The following is an 18474-nucleotide window of genomic DNA, read 5'->3' as shown; positions in this document are numbered from 1 at the left end:
GAAAGAAAAATGGGAAAGAAAAATAAATGGGGAAGAAAAATAAATGGGGAAGAAAAATAGTGAAAGAAAATTGGGAAAGAAAGAAAAACGGGACAGAAAAAAAAATGAGAAAGAAATAAAACTGGAAAAGAAAGAAACACAAATGGAGCAGAAACTCCCCAATTCCTGAAAACTCCTCCTGAAATCCCCAAACCAGTGTGAAGCTCAAGAATTCCCCAAATTCAGCTGAATGATTTTAATGAGCTGCGGAAGTTGCAACAATCGCTGCCTTTGTTCATCCCGCCTGGCTGGGATTGGATCAGAATTAATTAGTGATAATTAGCGCTGAAAATGAGCTTTCCGGAGGATCCTCAGGTGGGAGTTGGGGAGTTGAAATTTTAATTCAAATCTTTAATTAAAATCTTTAATTTAAACCTTGATTTAAATGTAAACCTTTAATTTAAATCTTTGATTTAAACCTTTATTTAAATGTAAATATTTAATTTAAATCTTTGATTTAAACCTTTATTTAAATGTAAATATTTAATTTAAACCTTTATTTAAATGTAAATCTTTAATTAAAACCTTTATTTAAATGTAAACCTTTAATTAAAATCTTTAATTAAAATCTTTAATTTAAACCTTTGTTTCAATGTAAACCTTTAATTAAAAATCTTTAATTAAAACCTTTGTTTAAATGTAAACCTTTAATTAAAATCTTTAATTTAAATCTTTAATTTAAACCTTTGTTTAAATTTAAACCTTCAATTAAAATCTTTAATTTAAATCTTTAATTTAAACCTTTATTGAAATGTAAACCTTTAATTTAAATCTTTAATTTAAATGTAAACCTTTAATTTAAATCTTTAATTTAAACCTTGATTTAAATGTGAACTTTTATTTAAATTTCAACCTTTTATTCTGAGATAATTTGGATTAAGGTGATCAGAAAATATAAATTTTAATTTTTTTTAGGGTTGGTGAATTTAGTGCTTTTTTTCTCCAAATAATGTTGGATGGAAATGAGTTTTGGTCTGAGAAATTTGGTGTTGGAAATAATCCTGTTTGAAACTTGGGATTCCCCAAAATCCCTAAAATCCCTAAAAAAAAAATCCCTAAAATCCCTTAAAAAAATCCCTAAAAAAATCCCTTAAAAAATCCCTAAAATCCCTAAAAAAATCCCTAAAATCCCCAAAAAAATCCCCCAAAAAATCCCTTAAAAATCCCTTAAATCCCAAAAAAATCCCTTTAAAAAATCCCTAAAAAAAATCCCTAAAATCCCTAAAAAAAATCCCTAAAATCCCTTAAAAAATCCCTAAAAAAATCCCTAAAAAAAAAAAAATCCCTAAAATCCTTTAAAAAATCCCTAAAAATCCCTTAAAAAATCCCTAAAAAAATCCCTAAAATCCAAAAAAAATCCCTAAAATCCCTTAAAAAATCTCTTAAAAAAATCTCTAAAAAAATCCCTAAAATCCCTAAAAAAATCCTAAAAAATCCCCTAAAATCCTAAAATCCTAAAAAAAATCCTAAAAAATCCCTAAAAATCCCGCTGGGAACCCAAAATCCTAAAGAAATCCCAAAAAATCCCGAAAAAATCCCTCAAATCCTAAAAAAAATTCAATAAAAATCCAATCCCCAAAAAATCCCAAAAACTCACCCAAAAATCCTAAAAAATCCCCAAAAATCCTAAAAAAATCCCAAAAATCCACAAAAATCCCCGAAAATCCCTAAAAAAATCCCAAAAAATCCATTAAAAACCACCCAAAATCCCTAAAAAATCCCTAAAAAAATCCCTAAAATCCCTAAAAAAATCCCAAAAAAAATCCCTAAAAAAATCCCTAAAAAATCCCTTAAAAATCCCAAAAAAATCCCTAAAAATCCCTAAAAAAATCCTTTAAAAATCCCTAAAAAATCCCTAAAATCCCTAAAAAAACCCCTAAAAAATCCCTAAAAATCCCTAAAAAAATCCCTAAAAAAATCCCTAAAATCCCTAAAAAAAATCCCTAAAAAAATCCCTAAAAAAATCCCTAAAAAATCCCTTAAATCCCTAAAAAAGCCCCGCGCTGAGCTCACTAGCCACACCACAGCCTCACTAGCCACATCACAGCCTCACTAGCCACATCACAGCCTCACTAGCCACACCACCCCCTCACTAGCCACACCACAGCCTCACTAGCCACACCACAGCCTCACTAGCCACACCACCCCCTCACTAGCCACACCACCCCCTCACTAGCCACACCACAGCCTCACTAGCCACACCACCCCCTCACTAGCCACACCACAGCCTCACTAGCCACACCACAGCCTCACTAGCCACACCACAGCCTCACTAGCCACACCACCCCCTCACTAGCCACACCACCCCCTGACTAGCCACACCACAGCCTCACTCGCCACAGCACAGCCTCACTAGCCACATCACCCCCTCACTAGCCACACCACCCCCTCACTAGCCACACCACAGCCTCACTAGCCACACCACAGCCTCACTAGCCACATCACAGCCTCACTAGCCACATCACAGCCTCACTAGCCACACCACAGCCTCACTAGCCACATCACCCCCTCACTAGCCACACCACAGCCTCACTAGCCACACCACAGCCTCACTAGCCACACCACAGCCTCACTAGCCACACCATCCCCGCACTAGCCACACCCGAAATTTGGGTTTTCCTTTAAGGTCTATTTTCCAACAATTTGGGCAGAAAATTAGAAAAGATTAAAAGAATTTTAAGATGACATATTTCCCAACAATTCGGGCAGCAAGTGGAGAACAAAACCCCTAAATAAAAGAATTTTAAATTGTATTTTCCAACCATTTCCGAGCCCCAAAAACTGCCGGAAAATTTGGGATAATTTGGTGATTCAGCAGCCAAACTCGCCCAACCAACTCGCCCAACAAACTCGCCCAACCAACTTTCCTTCCGAGGCAGGGAGGAGCTGCGGAATCCCAAACCGGTTTGGGGAGGAGAAGAAATTTGAATTTCCGCATTTTTTCCCAGGGCGGAGAGCAGAGCTGAGCTGGGCGAGTTGGGCGAGTTGGGCGAGTTGTTTGGGCGAGTTGGTTGGGCGAGTTTGGCTGCTGAATCACCAAATTATCCCAAAATTTTCCGGCAGTTTTGGGCTCGGAAATGGTTGGAAAATAGACTTTAAAATTTTTCTGTTTTGGGGTTTTGTTCTCCATTTGCTGCCCGAATTGTTGGGAAATATGTCAACTTAAAATTCTGTTAATATTTTCTAATTTTCTGCCCAAATTGCTGGAAAATAGACTTTAAAATTCTTCTATTTGGGGGTTTTGTTCTCCATTTTCTGCCCAAATTGTTGGAAAATACACCTTAAAATTCCCTTATTTAGGGGTTTTGTCCTCCATTTTCTGCACGAATTGCTGGAAAATATATCACCTTAAAATTCTTTTATTTAGGGTTTTTTTTTCTCCATTTTCTGCCCAAATTGTTGGAAAATATATCACCTTAAAATTCATCTATTTAGGGTTTTTTTTTCTCCACTTTCTGCCCAAATTGCTGGAAAACACCCCAAATTTTAATTATTTTTAACCAGGGATTTGTTTTCCCCTTTCCACCCAAAATATAAAAAACCACACCAACCTTAAAAAAATATTATTTTAACCAATTTTTCCCCTTTTTTCCCTTTTTTTCCTCCTCTCCGCTCATCTCCAGCTCCTCCCCTTAAAAAAAATAATTTTAACCAATTTTTCCCTTTTTTTCCTCCTCTCCGCGCATCTCCAGCTCCTCCCCTTTCTGCCCAACCTGTAACAAACCCCACCATGCTTAAAAAAATATTATTTTAACCAATTTTTCCCCTTTTTTTCCCTTTTTCCCCCTTTTTTCCCTCCTCTCCGCTCATCTCCATCTCCTCCCCTTCCCACCCCACCTATAACAAACCCCACCAACCTCAAAAAAAACAATTTTAACCAATTTTTCCCCTTTTTTCCCCTTTTTTTCCCTTTTTTTCCCCTCCTCTCCGCTCATCTCCAGCTCCTCCCCTTAAAAAAAACCCCAATTTTAACCAATTTTTCCCCTTTTTTTCCCTTTTTTTCCCCTTTTTTTCCTCCTCTCCGCGCATCTCCAGCTCCTCCCCTTTCCACCCCACCTATAACAAACCCCACCAACCTTAAAAAAAACCAATTTTAACCAATTTTTCCCCTTTTTTTCCCTTTTTTTCCCCTTTTTCCCCCTCTCCGCTCATCTCCAGCTCCTCCCCTTAAAAAAAAACCAATTTTAACCAATTTTTCCCCTTTTTTTCCCTTTTTTTCCCTTTTTTTCCCTTTTTTCCCCTCTCCGCTCATCTCCAGCTCCTCCCTCCGCCATGCACTGCCCCGGCCAGCGCTGCCTCCTCCCGCCGCACCCCAAATTGCTGCCCCAGCCCGTCCCGCCGCACCCCAAATTCCTGCCGGAGCCTCTCCCGCCTCACCTGCAGCCTTTGGCCAACACCTGCCACCCCCTGAGCGTCACCAAGAGCCCCGCGCCGCGCTGTCCCCGCGCCGCGCTGTCCCCTCCGGGTGCCACCCGCCTGTCGCTGCTGCAGCCGTGCGTCCTGCTGCGCCCCGAGCCCGGCGACACCGCGCGCCTGCTGCCCGTCCCCGCGGCCACCGCCGCGCCCGAGGCGACACCGGCGAGCCGCCGAGGTGACAAGAAGCGCGCGGCGAGGAGCCTCCCGCCCTGCGCGGTGCGCTGCCCCGAGCCGCGCAAGCTGCGCTACCCTCCGTGCGCCCTGCGCTCCTCCTCCTCCTCCTGTCGTGGCCAGTGTCGCTCGCCCAAGGTCGCCAAGTGTCCCCAGAGCGGCGGCTACTCGCCGCCTCTCCGCGGTGTCACCGAGTGTCCCCCGCAGGCCGCCGCGGGCCACTCGTGCTTCCTGCGGGAGCTGCTGGCTCAGCACCGCTGCTCGCGGGGCTACCCGGGCCAGGAGGGTGGCGACTGCTGCTCCGCCCAGCTCAGCCCCGAGGGTCGCCAGCCCCGGGAGGTGACAGCCGAGGTGGCGCCGGAGGTGATCAGGGTGGCCCCGGAGGTGACCAAAGTGGCCCCGGAGGTGACCAAGGTGGCCCCGGGGGTGACTACCAAGGTGGCGCCGGGGGTGACCACCAAGGCGGCTCGGAGCTCGGCGCAGGTGGCGAGCAAACCGCTCTGCGCGCTCCCGCGGAGCTCGGCGCAGCTGGCCGGCAAGCCGCGCTGCGCGCTCCCGCGGAGCTCCCCGCGCCCGTCCCGCCTGGCCGCGGCCGGAGGCAAGCGCTCGGCGCACGGCAAGAAGAGCCGCTGCGCCTCCAGGTGCCTCTGGTGAGGAGGGGAGGATTGGGAAAGGGGCAGGAGGTGGGGATGGTTCCCTGCTCTGGTCCTATTTCTACAGCACAAATCTGGTTTTACCCCAAATCGTGTCCATGTTAAACCCAAAAAGTGGATTCCTGAGGTGGGGATGGTTCCCTGCTCTGGTCCTATTTCCGACCCCGCAAGTCTGGTTTTACCCCAAATCGTGTCCATGTTAATCCTATAAAGTGAATTCCCCTAGGTTTGGGGTGATTCCTCCTCCATGGAGTTCAGGGTGGAGATAATTCCCTGCTCTGGTCCTATTTCTGCCCCCCAAACCCGGTGTAACCCCATATTAAACCCACAAAGTGAATTCCCTGAGGTTTGGGGTGATTCCCCACTCTGTTCCCATTTCCGCCCCCAAGCCGGATTTTACCCCAAATCGTTCCCATATTAAACTCACAAAGTGGATTCCGTGAGGTTTGGGGTGATTCCCTGCTCTGTTCCCATTTCCACCCCTCAAGTCTGCTTTTACCCCAAATCGTGTCCATATTAAACCCATAAAGTGGATTCCCCGAGGTTTGGGGTGATTCCTCCTCCATGGAGTTCAGGGTGGAGATGGTTCCCTGCTCTGGTCCTATTTCCGACCCCACAAGTCTGGTTTTACCCCAAATCGTGTCCATATTAAACCCATAACGTAGATCCCTGAGGTGGGGATGGTTCTCTGCTCTGTTCCCATTTCCTGCACCCCAAATCTGGTTTTACCCCAAGTCGTTCCCATATTAAACCCATAAAGTGAATTCCCCGAGGTTTGGGGTGATTCCTCCTCCATGGAGCTGAGGATTGGGGTGATTCCCCGCTCTGGTCCCCTTGCTGTCCCCAAAACCCGGTTTTAGCCCAAATCTTGTCCATATTAATCCTATAAAGTGAATTCCCTCAGGGCTGCGGTGATTCCCCGCTCTGGTCCCATTTCCTGCCCCCCAAGTTTGCTTTTACCCCAAATCGTGTCCATGTTAAACCCATAAAGTGGATTCCCTGAGGTTTGGGGTGATTCACCACTCTGTTCCCATTTGCACCCCCAAACCCAATTTTCCCCCAAATCATGTCCGTAATAAACCCACAAATTGAATTCCCTGAGGATTCAGGTGATTCCCCCTCCATCCCCATTTCCATCCCCCAAACCCGATTTGCCCCCAAACCCGATTTTTTCCCCCAAATCATGTCCATATTAAACCCTCAAATTGAATTCTCTGAGGATTGGGGTGATTCCCCACTCTATCCCCATTTCCACCCCCCAAACCCGACTTTAACCCCAAATAGTGACCATAATAAACCCATAAAGTGGATTCCCTGAGGTTTGGGGTGATTTCCTCCTCCATGGAGCTGAGATTTGGGGTCATTCCCCACTCTATTCCCATTTCCACCCCCCAAACCCGATTTTTCCCCCCAAATCATTCCCATATTAAACTCACAAATTGAATTCCCTGAGGTTTGGGATTATTTCCTCCTCCATGGAGCTGAGATTTGGGGTCATTCCCCCTCCATCCCCATTTCCGCCCCCCAAACCCGATTTTTTCCCCCAAACCCAATTTTTCCCCCCAAATCATTCCCATATTAAACCCACAAATTGAATTCCCTGAGGATTGGGGTAATTCTCCCTCCATCCCCATTCCTGCCCCCCAACCTCGATTTTACCCCAAATTTTTCCCACATTAAACCCACAAATTGAATTCTCCGGTTTTATTTCACCCCCAACTGGGATTTTCCAGCCCCTGGAAGGTGTCAGGAGAGGCTGAGGAGCTCTGAGCCTCTCAGAACCCCAAATCGAGATGTTTCCAGCCAAGATTTACCGATTTGGGGTCAATTCTGCTCTGCCTGTGCCAATCCCAATAAACTCGGGTTGAATTCCTGCTCTCTGCCTCATTTATTTCCCTAAATTTTTAAATTTTTCTGATTTTATTTTACTAAAAGAAACGTTTCTAATTCCTCCTCCTGGGAAAAAACCAAACAAAACCCCAAACCCAAACATTCCCTGTTGTTACATCACTCTTTCGGGTAAAACAAATAAAATAATCCCAATTTTAAGGTTGCCACGGATCTGTCCGGGAATGGGAAATTCCGAATTTCCCAGTTCTGAACCCAATTCCCACTTTTCCTGCCACTCCAGGATTTTTCTCCTTCGGGAAAAATCTCTTCCCTAAATTCCCTTCAGGTCCTGCGAGGCCACAGCGAGGTCACCCCGAAGGTGAAAAATCCCAAATCCCAAATCCTCTGCTCCATGATTCCCCGAAAAATCGGGAAGAAGGGATGGATGGGCAGGAAAAGGTTAAATCAGAAATATCCGGATTCTCGATTTGCCGAGAAAAGGGAAAAAATAAAATCCCGATGAGGTCCCCGAGCAGGATTTTGCCCGAATTCCGCCCGGAGTGGTGCTGCCGCCTTGTGGTGACAACGGGGAGCTGCAGGAGGAATTCCATTCCCATTCCCATTCCCATTCCCATTCCCATTATTCCCATTCCCCATTCTCATTCCCATTCCCATTCCCATTCCATCTCCCATTCCCATTCCCATTCCCATTCCCATTCGATCGCCCCTTCCCCATCCCCATCCCCATTCCTATTCCCCATTGCCATTCCCATCCCGTCCCATTCCCCATTCCTATTCCCATTCCCATTCCCATCCCCATTCAATCTCCCATCCCCATTCCCATTCCCATCCCATTCCCATTCCATCTCCCATTCCCATTCCCCATTCCCAATCCATTCCCATTCCCATTCCATTCCCATCCCCATCCCCATCCCCAAATCCATTCCCATTCCAATCCCATTCCCATTCTCATCCCCATCCCCATCCCATTCATATTAAATTCCTATTCTCATTCCCCATTCCCATTCCATTCTCATTCCCATTCCCTTCCATCCCATCCCATCCCATCCCATCCCATCCCATCCCATCCCCATTCCCATTCCCAATTCCCCATTCCCATCCCCATCCCCACTCCCCATTCCCATTCCCATTCCATCTCCCATTCCCCATTCCCATTCCAATCCCATTGCCATTGTCATTGCCATTCCCATTCCCATTATTCCCATTCCCATTTCCATTATTTCCATTCCTATTTCAATTCCAATTCCCATTCCCATTCCAATCCCATTCCCATTCCCATCCCCATTCCCATTCCCATTATTCCCATCCCCATTCCAATCCCATTCCCCATTCCCATTCCCTATTTCCCATTCCATTCCCACTCCCATTCCCATTCCCATTCTCATTCCCATTCTATTCCCATTCCCAATCCATCCCCATTCCATTCCATTCCATTCCCATTCCCATTCCCATTCCATTCCATTCCATTCCATTCCATTCCATTCCATTCCCCATTCTCATTCCCATTCCCATTCCCATTCCCATTCCCATTCCCCAATCCCTTTCCCCATTCCCATTCCCCAATTCCCCATCCCCATCCCCATTCCATCTCCCATTCCCATCCCATTCCCATTATTCCCATTCCCATTATTCCCATTATTCCCATTCCCATTCCCATCCCATTCATATTCAATTCCCAATCCCATTCCCATTCTCATTCCCATTCCCATTATTCCCATTATTCCCATTATTCCCATTATTCCCATTATTCCCATTATTCCCATTATTCCCCAAAAATTCCCCAAAATTCCCCAAAAATTCCCAAAATTTCCCCAAAAATTCCCCAAAAATTCCCCAAAAATTCCCCAAAAAATTCCCCAAAAATTCCCCAAAAAATTCCCCAAAACTTCCCAAAAATTCCCAAAAAATTCCCCAAAAATTCCCCAAAAAATTCCCAAAATATTCCCCAAAAATTCCCGAAAACTTCCCCAAAAAAAATTCCCCCAAAAATTCCCCAAAATTCCCCAAAAATTCCCCAAAAATTCCCCAAAATTCCCCAGAAATTCCAAAATTTCCCAAAAATTTCCCCAAAAAATTCTCCCAAAAAATTCCCCAAAAATTCCCCAAAAATTCCCCAAAAATTCCCAAAAATTTAAAAATTCCCCAAAACCCAAAATTCCCAAAACCCCAAAAAAATTCCAAAATTCACAAAATTCCCAAAATTCCCCCAAAAATTCAAAAATTCCCCAAAATTCCCCAAAACCAAAAAAAAAAATTCCCCAAAAAACCCCCAAAAAAATTCAACAAAAAAAAATCCCCAAAAATTCCCCAAAAAATTCCCAAAAAACCCCCCAAAAATTCCCAAAAACCCCCCAAAAAATTCCCAAAAACCCCAAAAATCCCCAAAAGAAAGGGAATTCTGGATGTCAAAGGATTTCCCATGGAAAATCCAACCGTGGCGGTAAACAACTCCCGGAAAAAAATACAAATAAAATTAATTAGCAGTAATTAAAGTGATTATTACAGATGAGGGAAGAGCAATTAACAGCTCAGCTCAGCTCAGCTCAGCTCAGCTCAGCTGGAATTTCGGGAGTTCCTATAAAACTCCAAGGATTTTGGGATTTTCCAGATTGTTCCCAACAATTCCCAAGTGGAATATCGGTGAGTTGGATTAATTTGGGAAAAATATTTCATTATTTTATTATTTTGTTATTTTATTATTTCATTATTTTCATAATTATTTCATTATTTCATTATTTTTTCATTATTATTTCATTTTTTCATTATTTTATTATTTTATTATTTCATTATTTCATTATTATTTCATGATTTCATTATTATTTCATTATTTCATTATTTCATTTTTTCATTATTTTATTATTTTATTATTTCATTATTTCATTATTATTTCATGATTTCATGATTCCATTATTTCATTATTATTTCATTATGTCATTATTTTATTATTTCATTATTATTTTATTATTTCGTTATGTCATTATTTCATTATTTCATTATTATTTCATTATTTCATTATTATTTCATGATTTCATTATTTCATTATTTCATTATTTTATTTCATTTTTTTATTATTTTATTATTTCATTATTTCATTATTATTTCATTATTATTTCATTATTATTTCATTATTATTTCATTATTTCATTATTTCATTATTATTTCATTATTATTTCATTATTATTTCATTATTTCATTATTTCATTATTTCATTATTTCATTATTTTATTTCATTTTTTAATTATTTTATTATTTCATTATTTCATTATTATTTCATTATTTCATTATTTCATTATTATTTTATTATTTCATTATTTCATTATTTCATTATTTTATTATTTCATTAATTCATTATTTCATCATTATTTCATTATTTCATTATTTTATTATTTCATTATTATTTCATTATTTCGTTATTATTTCATTATTATTTCATTATTTCATTATTTCATGGTTATTTCATTGTTATTTCATTATTTTTTTATTTCATTATTATTTTATTATTTCATTATTTCATTATTTTTTCATTATTATTTCATTATTATTTCGTTATTTTATTATTTATTTTATTATTTCATTATTATTTCATGATTTCATTATTTTATTATTTCATTATTTCAATTCCCTGTGGGATTCTCAGCTCACCAGAATTCTCTGGAATTCAGCTGGAGGAAGGATTTTCCCAGGAAAATTCCACCAAAAAATGAGTTAAAAATTCAGGGGAAAAAAAAAAAAATTGGGGATGAAAATTCCACAAAAAAAACGAGTTAAAAATTCAGGAAAAAAAAAAAGAAAATTGGGAATGAAAATTACACCAAAAAATGAGTTAAAAATTCAGGAAAAAAAAAATTGGAATGAAAATTCCACAAGAAAATGAGCTAAAAATTCAGGAAAAACCACATTTAGGAATAAAAATTCCACCAAAAAACGAGTTAAAAAATAAAAATTCGACACAAAAATTCCCTGTGGATTTCTCAGCTCACCAGAATTCTCTGGAATTCTGCCGGAGGAAGGATTTTCCCAGGAATTCCGGGAGAATCCATGGAAATCCAGGAGCCAGGAGCGATCAGAGGCTCTGGAATTTTCGGGGTGTGATTATCCCGAGGGTTGGGCAAGAGGAGATAAACAAATCAGCTGGGAAGGGATGGAAAATCAGGAAAATCCGGATGGAAAATCAGGGAAATCCGGATGGATAATAATCAGGGAATGGAATCAGAAAATCAGGAAAATCAGGATGGAAAATCATCAGGGAATGGAATTGGAAAATCAGGAAAATCTGGATGGAAAATCAGGAAAATTGGGATGGAAAATAATCAGGGAATGGAATCAGAAAATCAGGAAAATTGAGGATGGAAAGTCAGGGAATGGAATCAGAAAATCAGGAAAATCAGGATGGAAAATAATCAGGAAAATCAGGGAATCAGAAAATCAGGAAAATCAGGGAATGAAATCAGAAAATCAGGAAAATCCGGATGGAAAATTAGGGAATGGAATCGGAAAATCAGGAAAATCAGGATGGAAAATCAGGAAAATCTGGGATGGAAAATAATCAGGGAATGGAATCAGAAAATCAGGAAAATTGAGGATGGAAAGTCAGGGAATGGAATCAGAAAATCAGGAAAATCAGGATGGAAAATAATCAGGAAAATCAGGGAATCAGAAAATCAGGAAAATCAGGGAATGAAATCAGAAAATCAGGAAAATCCGGATGGAAAATTAGGGAATGGAATCGGAAAATCAGGAAAATCAGGATGGAAAATCAGAAAATCAGGAAAATCCGGATGGAAAAATCAGGGAATGGAATCAGAAAATCAGGAAAATCAGGGAATGGAAAATCAGAAAATCAGGAAAATCCGAATGGAAAATCAGGGAATGCAATCAGAAAATCAGGGATGGAAAACCAGGATGACCAAAAACAGGAATAAATTTTATAATACTGAGACATTTTTTTACATTTTTTTTGCATTTTTTTTTCCGCCGCAGGTTGTCCCCAGCTGCTCCCGGATGTCCCCAGAATTGCGAGCTCGATGTCCCCAACCCTCGGCCAGCGGCTCCAGCCAGCCCTGCAGCGTTTCCTGCGGCGACTCCAGAGTCGTCATCTTCCCTCCTCCCGTGGTTGTGACATTCCCGGCGCCCATCCTGAGCTCCTGTCCGCAGGAAACTGTCCTGGGAGCCTCGGGAATTCCGCCTGGAGCTTCCCTGGGCAAGGAAATCCTGTTTTCTGGAGGATTTGACCCAAAATCCAGGTCAATCCTGAGCTCCTGTCAGCCAGAAATCTCGGGAATTCCACCTGGAGGTTCCATGGGAATGGAAATCCTGTTTTCTGGAGGATTCGACCCAAAATCCAGGTCAATCCTGAGCTCCTGTCCACAGGAAATCTCGGGAATTCCACCTGGAGGTTCCATGGGCAAGGAAATCCCATTTTCCGGAGGATTCGACCCAAAATCCAGGTCAATCCTGAGCTCCTGTCCCCAGGAAACCGTCCTGGGAGCCTCGGGAATTCCGCCTGGAGGTTCCCTGGGCAAGGAAATCCCGTTTTCTGGAGGATTTGACCCAAAATCCAGGTCAATCCTGAGCTCCTGTCCACAGGAAATCTCGGGAATTCCGCCTGGAGCTTCCCTGGGCAAGGAAATCCTGTTTTCTGGAGGACTTGACCCAAAATCCAGATCAATCCTGACCTCCTGTCTGCAGGAAATCTCAGGAATTCCACCTGGAGGTTCCCTGGGAATGGAAATCCTGTTTTCTGGAGGATTCGACCCAAAATTCAAGTCAATCCTGACCTCCTGTCCACAGGAAATCTCGGGAATTCCGCCTGGAGGTTCCATGGGCAAGAAAATCCTGTTCTCTGGAGGATTTGACCCAAAATCCAGATCAATCCTGACCTCCTGTCTGCAGGAAATCTCGGGAATTCCACCTGGAGGTTCCATGGGCACAGAAATCCCATTTTCTGGAGGATTTGACCCAAAATTCAGGTCAATCCTGAGCTCCTGTCCGCAGGAAACCGTCCTGGGAGCCTCGGGAATTCCACCTGGAGGTTCCTTGGGAGCAGAAATCCTGTTTTCTGGAGGACTTGACCCAAAATTCAAGTCAATCCTGAGCTCCTGTCCTCAGGAAATCTCAAGAATTCCGCCTGGAGGTTCCATGGGCAAGGAAATCCCGTTTTCTGGAGGATTTGACCCAAAACCCACGGATTCCATAGGATTCGCCCCAAAACCCGCGGATTCTGGAAGATTCGCCCCAAAACCCGCGGATTTCGGAGGATTCTCCCCAAAACCCGCGGATTCCGGAAGATTCGCCCCAAAACCCGCGGATTTCGGAGGATTCTCCCCAAAACCCGCGGATTCCGGAGGATTCTCCCCAAAACCCGCAGATTCCAGAGGATTCGCCCCAAAACCCGCAGATTCCAGAGGATTCGCCCCAAAACCCGCGGATTCCGGAGAATTCACCCCAAAACCCGCGGATTCCGGAAGATTCTCCCCAAAACCCGCGAATTTCGGAGGATTCGCCCCAAAACCCGCGGATTCTGGAGGATTCACCCCAAAACCCGCGGATTCCAGTGGATTCACCCCAAAACCCGCGGATTCCAGAGAATTCGCCCCAAAACCCGCGGATTCTGGAAGATTCGCCCCAAAACCCGCGGATTCTGGAGGATTCGCCCCAAAACCCGCGGATTTTGGAGGATTCGCCCCAAAACCCGCGGATTCCAGAGGATTCGCCCCAAAACCCACGGATTCCGGAGGATTCGCCCCAAAACCCGCGGATTCGGGAGGATTTGCCCCAAAACCCACGGATTCCGGAAGATTCTCCCCAAAACCCGCAGATTTCGGAGGATTCGCCCCAAAACCTGCGGATTTCGGAGGATTCGCCCCAAAACCCGCGGATTTGGGAGGATTCGCCCCAAAACCCACAGATTTCGGAGGATTCGCCCCGAAACCCGCAGATTCCAGAGAATTCATCCCAAAACCCGCGGATTCTGGAGGATTCACCCCAAAACCCGCAGATTCCAGAGGATTCGCCCCAAAACCCGCAGATTTCGGAGGATTCGCCCCAAAACCCGCGGATTTTGGGCGTTTCGCCCCAAAATGCAGGTCCAGGCGCTGCTCCTACATCTTCAGCTCCCGCTGGATCCATCCCTGCCGGAGGAGAAGCTCCAGGAGCCAGGGAGAGGATGGGAACGGGGAAGAGGAGAAAATTCCAGAAGGGGAAAAGCCGGAAATGGGAAATGGGGATGAGGAAAAAAATGAGGAAAAAAATGAGGAAAAAAAATGAGGAAAATGAGGAAAAAAATGAGGAAAATGAGGAAAAAAATGAGGAAAATGAGGAAAAAAATGAGGAAAATGAGGAAAAAAAAGAGGAAAATGAGGAAAAAAATGAGGAAAATGAGGAAAAAATGAGGAAAATAATGAGGAAAAAAATGAGGAAAAGGAGGAAAAAAATGAGGAAAATTATGAGGAAAAGGAGGAAAATAATGAGGAAAATGAAATTTCCGAAGTGTAATGTTGATCCGACCTCGAGCCGAATTCTCCGGAGGATTTGGGAGTTTGAGTTCAGATTAATTTGGGTTTTTTTTAAGGTTTTAAAATTTTTTTCTCCCCAAGCCACGAAATTCGATTTTTCCTGATTTCGGGATAATTTGGGAATTGGATTTTTGGGTGAAATTTGTTCTTTTCTCGCGGTTTTCCCGGGAAATTGAGGCAGACAGGGATCGAGGAAAATCCCAAAAGATGTAATTTTAAAAGTTTTTTTCCTCCCTCAGACATTCCCAACCCGTCAATTCCCTTTCTCCCGATTTTGGGGTTAAAAAATTCCCAAAAATTTGGATTTGTGGGTGAAATTTGCTTTTTTCCAGCAGTTTTCCCGGGAATTCCAGGAAGATCCCAAACCTGGTCAGAGTTGAGCAATCAAAGCCTCGTTAAGCTTTTATGGGAATTTGGGAATTACTCACCAGGAAATTCCCTTTTCCTTGGGATAAATCCAAACTCAATCCCATCGCTGCTTCCAGGAGTTTCACTTTCGGGAAAAGGGGAAAAAATCCATTTTATTCTGTTTGATTTGAATAAAAGTGGGGAAAATTCTGTGTGGAAATGAATTATTTGTGTATAAAATTTTATTCATTTATTTTATTATTTTATTTTTATTTTATTTATTATTTTATTTTATTCTATTTTATTTTATTTTATTTTATTTTATTTTTATTCTATTTTATTTTATTTTTTATTATTTTATTTTATTTTATCTTTATTTTGTTTTATCTTATTTTATATTTCATTTATATTTTTTTCCCCTTCACCTTTTGGGAATTCATATTCCATCCATCTAGGAAATGAGAATTTTTTCCCAATTCCCTTCCCCCTAAACCAACCCTTTCCAACATTTAATTTCCTATTTTTTTTTTAAATTTTCCAATTTTCAACACTTAATTTCCCTTTTTTTTTTAAATTTTCCAATTTTCAACACTTAATTTCCCTTTTTTTTAAAAAATTTTCCAATTTTCAACACTTAATTTCCCTTTTTTTTTTTAAAAATTTTCCAATTTTCAACACTTCATTTCCCCCTTTTTTTTTAAATTTTCCAATTTTCAACACTTCATTTCCCTTTTTTTTTAAATTTTCCAATTTTCAACACTCAATTTCCCTTTTTTTTTAAATTTTCCAATTTTCAACACTTCATTTCCCTTTTTTTTTAAATTTTCCAATTTTCAACACTTAATTTCCCTTTTTTTTTAAATTTTCCAATTTTCAACACTTCATTTCCCTTTTTTTTAAAAAAAATTTTCCAATTTTCAACACTTCATTTCCCTTTTTTTTAAAAAAAATTTTCCAATTTTCAACACTTAATTTCCCTTTTTTTTTAAAATTTTCCAGTTTTCAACACTTAATTTCCCTTTTTTTTAAAAAATTTTCCAATTTTCAACACTTAATTTCCCTTTTTATTAAAATTTTCCAATTTTCAACACTTAATTTCCCCCTTTTTTTTAAATTTTCCAATTTTCAACACTTAATTTCCCTTTTTTTTAAAAAAATTTTCCAATTTTCAACACTTAATTTCCCTTTTTTTAAAAAATTTTCCAATTTTCAATTTCAAATTTTTTTCCCTTTCACCTTTCGGGAATTCCCCCCATTATTTTATTTTTTGTGACCCAATTTTCGGTGCCCCAAATTCCAGAGGTGACACAACCAAACCCCGATGGTTATCTCGAGGATCAAACTCGCCAATCCCAAATTTCTCATCGGACGGAAATTGGGAAAACTCCGCCAAGGAGGTGATTGGCTGGGAGGATCCCAAAAAATTGGGGATTGACTCATCGAGCCCAAGGGTTGGATAAACTCCAGCTCGGCGGGGAGAGGAGAAATGGGAATTAGTGCTTTTTTGGGGTTTGAAATTTTATTTTTTAAGGGAGATTTTAGGTGGGTTTAGGTTGGGAGAGAATTTCGAGGTTGGGTCGGAGGTGGGATTGATTCCAGAAAAAATCCCAGAAAAGATTCCAGAAAAAATCTCAGAAAAATTCCTAGAAAAAATCCAGAAAAATCCCAGAAAAAAATCCCGGAAAAATCCCAGAAAAAAATTCCAGAAAAAATTCCAGAAAAATCCCATTAAAAATTCCAGAAAAATCCCAATAAAAATCCCATTAAAAATCCCAGAAAAAATCCCATTAAAAATCCCATAAAAATCCCATTAAAAATCCCATTAAAAATCCCATAAAGAATCCCAGAAAGAATCCCAGAAAAAATCTCAGAAAAAATCCTAGAAAAAATCCCAGAAAAAATCCCAGAAAAAATCCCAGAAAAATCCCAGAAAAAATCCCAGAAAAAATCCCAGAAAAAATCCCAGAAAAAATCCTAGAAAAAATCCCAGAAAAAATCCCAGAAAAAATCCCAGAAAAAATCCCAGAAAAAATCTCAGAAAAAATTCCAGAAAAAATCCTAGAAAAAATTCCAGAAAAATCCCATTAAAAATCCCATTAAAAATCCCATTAAAAATCCCATAAAAAATCCCATTAAAAATCCCAATAAAAATCCCATTAAAAATCCCATAAAGAATCCCATAAAAAATCCCAGAAAAAAACCCAGAAAAAGTCCTAGAAATAATCCCAGAAAAAATCCCAGAAAAATCGCAGAAAAAATCCCATAAAAAATTCCAGAAAAAATCCCAATAAAAATCCCAGAAAAAATCCCAGAAAAAATCCCATTAAAAATCCAGAAAAAATCCCAGAAAAAATCGCAGAAAAAATCTCAGGAAAAATCCCAGAAAAAATCGCAGAAAAAATCGCAGAAAAAATTCCAGAAAAAATCCCAGAAAAAAATCCCAGAAAAAATCTCAGAAAAAATCCCAGAAAAATCCCCGAAAAAATCCCAGAAAAATCCCAGAAAAAATCTGAGAAAAAATCTGAGAAAAATCTGAGAAAAAATCCCAGAAAAAATCCCAGAAAAATCCCATTAAAAATCCCAGAAAAACCCCAGAAAAAATCCTAGAAAAAATCCTAGAAAAATCCCATTAAAAAATCCCAGAAAAAATCCCATTAAAAAATCCCAGATAAATCCCAGAAAAATCCCAGAAAAAATCCCATAAAAAATCCCAGATAAATCCCAGAAAAATCCCAGAAAAAATCCCAGAAAAAATCCAGAAAAAAATTCCAGAAAAAATCTCAGAAAAAATTCCATTAAAAAATCCCAATAAAAATCCCATTAAAAATCCCAGAAAAAATCCCATAAAAATCCCAGGAACAATCCCATAAAAAATCCCATAAAAAATCCCATAAAAAATCCCATAAAAAATCCCAGAAAAAATTCCAGAAAAAATCCCAGAAAAATCCCAGAAAAATCCCAGAAAAATCCCAGAAAATATCCCAGAAAAAATCCCATTAAAAATCCCAATAAAAATCCCAGAAAAATCCCAGAAAAAATCTCAGAAAAAATCCCAGAAAAAATCCCATAAAGAATCCCAGAAAAAATCCCAGGAAAAAAATCCATTAAAAATCTCAGAAAAAATCCCAGAAAAATCCCAGAAAAAATCCCAGAAAAAATCCTAGAAAAAATCCAGAAAAAATCCATAAAAATCCCATTAAAAATCCCAGAAAAAATTCCAGAAAAATCCCAGAAAAATCCATAGAAATCCCAGAAATAATCCCAGAAAAATCCAGAAAAAATCCAGAAAATATCCGGAAAAAAATCCCAGAAAAATCCCAGAAAAATCCCAGAAAAAAACCCATAAAAATCCAGAAAAATTCAGAAAAATCCCAGAAAAATCCCATTAAAAATCCCAGAAAAATCCCATTAAAAATCCCATAAAAAATCCCATAAAAATTCCCAGAAAATATCCCAGGAATTCCCTGGACACCTCCAGCCAT

The 18474-nt window shown here is 40.4% G+C and overlaps 1 protein-coding gene across 1 annotated transcript; it reads left to right on the top strand.

The window, feature by feature from the left end:
• Positions 1–4311: 4311 nt before the first annotated feature.
• LOC146427338 (uncharacterized) lies at positions 4312–5280 on the top strand. Its single transcript, XM_085082180.1, has one exon. It carries the CDS (start codon positions 4312–4314, stop codon positions 5278–5280), a length of 969 nt encoding a protein of 322 aa, XP_084938306.1.
• Positions 5281–18474: the final 13194 nt, after the last annotated feature.

This window comes from Lichenostomus cassidix, chromosome 25, assembly GCF_008360975.1.
Source record: "Lichenostomus cassidix isolate B80296 chromosome 25, HeHo_3.0, whole genome shotgun sequence".
NCBI classification, from domain to species: Eukaryota; Metazoa; Chordata; class Aves; order Passeriformes; family Meliphagidae; genus Lichenostomus; species Lichenostomus cassidix.
This window is presented reverse-complemented; position numbering and strand designations above follow the sequence as displayed.